Raw genomic sequence first — 5,016 nt, 5'->3', positions numbered from 1 at the left:
CGACATTGGACGTGGACGGGCTGTGCCTCGACTTTAGCGTGACAGTGGAAGGCGGAAATGTCGTCGAGTTGGTTCCGCATGGCCAGAATATCATGGTCACGGCCGCCAACCAGGCGGAATACGTGCAGCGTATGCTCCAGTACCTCTTGTTCGATCGCATCCAACTGCAGCTCCAGAGTTTGCTCACGGGGCTGTTTGAGGTACACATGATGATTTATCTTATTCACGTGGTTTTAGTTTATATTCATTAGCTTATGAATGAATAATGTGGGGAGGATTCCAAGTGATTTGAATGGTTTGTTTCATGTGAATAATGTGGGGAGTATTGTATATATTCGTTGTTTTTATGAATGAATGTGGCGATTTCACGTGTTTTTAATTGTTTATTTCACTGTTTTATTGCTGAATGTGGGAGTGATTATGTAGATCCTGCCGCAGCATTATTTGATCATGTTTGACCATAAAGAGCTCGAGCTGGTGCTGTGTGGCGTGACCGAGATCGACGTGGTCGACTGGAAGCAGTTTACTGCCACTTCCACGACGCTTGGCCCGGGCGGCGCACATGCGATGCAAATGGACTGGTTCTGGGAGGTTGTGGCCGAGTTGACGTTTCGAGATCGAGCCAAGTTGCTGCAGTTTGCTACTGGCTCCACGCGCGTGCCAGTTCAAGGTACACAATCAAAGTCAATTCAACGTCAGCATGAAATATGAGACAGGGTTCAAGGGGCTGACCAGCTACGACGGGCTCCTGTGTCCGTTTTCGGTCAAGGCGATTCCGTATCGACCAGGCATCCTTCCGAGGGCCCACGCGTGCTTCAACCGCATCGACTTGCCGCTCTACCCGACCAAGGACTTGATGGAACAAGGCCTTCTGGCCCTGGTGCATTTAGAAATGTCCGACTTCACCATGGTCTAATAAGTTGTTTGAAAGCTGTTCGTGTTGTCACGTACGTACTTGTGCGAAGGAACGATGTGTACTTGTTGAATCAATGTTCCTTCTGAAGTCTGTAAATACTATGAGGACCAAAACTACTCCATACTAGTATGTATAGTTGTTCAAAAGACATGTTTTGACTGAAATCGCTCTATAGATCGACGATACTACCTAGTGTATCCCATGACGAATCGACTACAGTGCAAAACGTTGGTACATACAGTAGTACTGTGTACGACCGACATGATGTAACACAAACACCAAAACCCAATCCGAGTACTTCATACTACTACTGGGGGTATATTTTTATGTTGCGCAATTGCACTCTGGTGGCTGCAAACTGCAGTTCAAAAGTGAAGCAACAAGTCCGACGACACTGTCCAAGTGCTCGAAAGCTGAACACAATATATTCCTGCCAAAGCCATGATTTCATCCAAGAATGACACTCTCACGACCATTGCCGTGTGTTGACGGGGATTAATCATGTCCATCAGTTTCCACGGTCGCATGGAGGATGGTCGATCCATCGAAGAGCCCCCGCGGTGGGGGCGGCGTCCAGCGAGATTTGGTGACTGTCGGGTCGGCGTGGTCATGATGGGCACGATGAGGGGGCCTGCTGGAGCTGTGGGATGACGACGACTGATGATCGGCGCCATTTTAGACAGCGACCTTGCCCCGGCCCCTACAGCCCCCCCACTCGCTCGGCGGCGTCCGGCAGCATCCGAAACACTTGGGCATCCATGGCCAGATTGAGTGGCGTGTTGCAGACGAAATCCGTCGCCCCCAAGTCCAAATCCCAGTTATGGAAAGTGCGACCGCCTCCAGGTTGTGATGCATCGCGGCCTCGCGCTGTCTCCCCAACCAGTTTATCGCCAGCACACATGCGCCACATTTTAATATATATATACATATATAATTAACCCTTCGAGCAAGTGGAGCACGTCTATTGTTCGAGCAGTTGGCGGCGACGTGCAGAGCCGTGTCGCCCGCCGGGGCGTTGCCCAAGTTGCTGCAACTTCCATAGTACATGTAGAACAATCGTTACGCTTGAAATACACCATGCGCAAAGTACCATAGTTTTCACAAGTAGTAGTAAATAACCTTCATTCGAGAAGGTTATCTTGATACCGTTAATGGTATTAATATCGTGATAGATGTCCAAGCCTGTCCATGCAGCGGTCACGTGCCTTAAGCCAAGACGACATGGGCAGCCCAGAATTCAGCGAACGAATCACTGACCAAACCCACAGCAATTCCCTGAGAGCAATAGTTCCACTGTGGCTTCCGTAATTCTATCACTTGTTCGTTTCATGTCATAGTCCAAAGCAGTGTAAACCAAAACCACACATTCTACCTAAGGGTAAAGTGCATTTCAGTAGTTAGCTATCGCTAACCACTTAATCAACCCCAGGAATAGCAACATAAGGCTCCGGGGGTGCGGAGGTTATTCGGAAACCCATAAGGGTAGGGAAAAGTATTTCCCCCTTTTTCCCTATATTATATAAGTAGGGTATGGTGTACGTCATCTATAGACAACCAATTTTTCACAAAATTTTCTGACTTCTATTTCATATTCATTACTCAAAATTGCAGCAAATTGAGACGTAGAATCGACAGATCTCAATGTGGTGAAGAAATTCTACGTCTCAGAATTAAATTTGGTGATGAATTGGTCCAGAAATAGATATTTAACCTAGCGGTATTTTACATGGGCGCTTGGATATTTGGCCATAGGGGTGCCGCTCAAATGTATCTTGATATTTGTATATGACTCTTATCCGTATTTAATATCCGGAGGCTGGTGGGACCTTTAACCTCCCACTCCAGTGATAAAACGCATGAAATCGGTATTTAACGTATCTCGAATTTGGGTTTAACTATATTAATTGCACGTTAAATAATAAAACCTTCACTCTTCAATTTGGCCAGTTGGAAGATTTTAGATGAAGTGCACCATACAAGGACTGACACGTATAAAAATGATTGATAGGTTTACCGGTCACGTACAATTATTATTATATTATACAGGTATTATCATAGTTGCTGTACCACATACCGCCACCTAAACCTCTATAACTAGATACGTTCAGGAGAAATCAGATATAGATGTACAGAAATTATACGGAAGAACAGTGAAAATTGAGCATCATTCCTGATCAATTTGGACCATAACTTCTAAGATATTCTAATTAGGACTCTCTAAACGTTAAAATCGGATTTCTAGTGACTGGAAGTATACCCATTGTCAAGGCAATAACCTATTTTGACTGAGGTTCAGTTGTTCAAGGTTCGTTCAACAAAGAGAAGCCTATCAATCATTTCCAATCGGAGGTAGTATTAATACTTGTAGTACTATTTTTCCGAGGAGGGCCTGGGTTGTAATCTGGTTCATTTACCGTACCGTACACAATAACTACCCGGACTTAATAACTACCCGCGGGCCTTCCCGGTCGGAATAACTACCCTGTCTGCCTAAGGCGGATAAAAATATTTTAATGTAAATATTAAACGTGACATTTGTAAACTAAATTAAATACTACGTAGTATATTTAATTTTATTGAAAAGTAATCTGATTCTGGGGGCAATTCGGCCTTTCTCGAGCTACCCTGGACGAAAAATGTCAGGGTAGTTATTGGTGTACGGTACGGTAACGGGAAAAGATTACGTAAGCAATGTTGCTCTCAGGGAATTATTCCCCACTACAGTATTATATTTCAACAAGTCCGATTGGTCACTCGTTTGAAATGTCCCACTATCCGCTGCTGATGGCTAATTCCGCCCAGCATTTGAGCGTCGAAAGTGGACAGACACTATGACCTCCGTCGTGGAGGTGCTTGGGGTGGGTGCTGGTGTAGCTGCGTTCTTAGCTCTGGGCAGCTATAGCTTCTACAAGCTATGTATGAAGGCCTTGTCGCCCTCTGGGTACACGGACCACTTGCTCAATCACGAGTACGACCACCACCACCCCGCTCCGTTGTTGGGTCGTCTCACTTACTGTGTCTGTTCGTCAGCTCCGTGGGCGCGTTGAATGGTCTAAGTCGAGGAGACATTCCAGACAGGTACTCACGTTACTGCGAATCCACTTCTGACTTGTCGCAGGGAGTCGGACGCGTCCAAGTGGCTTTGCAACGTCTGCGCGTTTGCCAACGGCCGCGAAACCCTCGCGTGTGCGCTGTGTGAGACCAAACGAGGTATATGACACCATCACGAACCCGCCGTTTTGCTGACTTTGATTTCTGGCAGGCACTAGTGTCGCTGCAAACACTAGTGTCACTGCGTCGGACAGCGACCACGGGCTTGCGTTTGTATTACATCCGAGTGAGTTCAGTCCCCTTCAACACAGCGCCGTGTATGTACTACGGACGATATAGGGCGTTATCACGCGTGATTTTGGTGGTTCGAACATGTAGAATGCGAAAGGAATGGAGGCGGGTGCTGGATGCAGCCACCAACAGCATGACGTGGGTCCGCACAACCATCGCGCCGCCCGAGCTCGAGGCCCCCGCCGAGCGCTACTTCGTCGTGACGTCGACCTTGCCATTCGACATGACTGACGACGCATTGTACCCAGCCAATTTTTTGAACGAGTTCGTTCAGGTGGTTGTGGAGGAAGGAGCGGTGGCCACACACTCCGAATACAACGACCTCCCCGAAACCACGACCACGACCCTGAACCTAGACATGGCTGCAAACAACTCAGTTTGCATTGAACTGGGCTTTCATCCAATCGAGGACGTGGAACACGCCAGTCGGACGCTGATGGGCACGAGAGTGTCGCCGTGGCTCACGCAGCAGCTCGTCGACCTAGCCGACCAGCCATTCACGGCCAAATACGTGGCCCTGCTGTCGCTTCTCAAAGCCAACATTGACCACGGGTACACTATACTTGATCATTGGCAATTGTGCGCTGAATGGTCCGACTTATTAGACATGTGAAATTTCGCGTTTATCGACACCATCTGTACGACGAGTCCATGCACATGCTCCAGAGTCTACAGCCAAACGTCCTCTGCACCCGAACACGCATCGAGTTGCTCGGGGAAGCGGGCATCGATGCCGGTGGGTTGCAGCGAGAATGGTA

General features: G+C 47.8%; 2 protein-coding genes across 2 annotated transcripts; both read left to right on the top strand.

Annotated features, from left to right (window-relative positions):
• Positions 1 to 92: 92 nt before the first annotated feature.
• Positions 93 to 916, top strand: H257_17987 (hypothetical protein; the record flags this gene model as incomplete). The annotated part of the gene is made up of 3 exons (XM_009846977.1): positions 93 to 200; positions 427 to 670; positions 717 to 916. The coding sequence occupies 3 exons, from the start codon at positions 93 to 95 to the stop codon at positions 914 to 916; spliced, it is 552 nt and encodes a 183-aa protein (XP_009845279.1).
• Positions 917 to 3,747: 2,831 nt separating this feature from the next.
• On the top strand, positions 3,748 to 4,871 carry H257_17986 (hypothetical protein; the record flags this gene model as incomplete). The annotated part of the gene is made up of 5 exons (XM_009846976.1): positions 3,748 to 3,884; positions 3,947 to 3,994; positions 4,035 to 4,126; positions 4,179 to 4,284; positions 4,346 to 4,871. 5 exons carry the CDS (start codon positions 3,748 to 3,750, stop codon positions 4,869 to 4,871), a joined length of 909 nt encoding a protein of 302 aa, XP_009845278.1.
• Between the last annotated feature and the right edge of the window lie 145 nt (positions 4,872 to 5,016).

The sequence above is a fragment of the Aphanomyces astaci genome (assembly GCF_000520075.1).
Source record: "Aphanomyces astaci strain APO3 unplaced genomic scaffold supercont1.129, whole genome shotgun sequence".
Taxonomy (NCBI): Eukaryota; Oomycota; class Saprolegniomycetes; order Saprolegniales; family Verrucalvaceae; genus Aphanomyces; species Aphanomyces astaci.
Note: the sequence above shows the minus strand (reverse complement) of the source record. Positions and strands in the feature narration are given on the sequence as shown.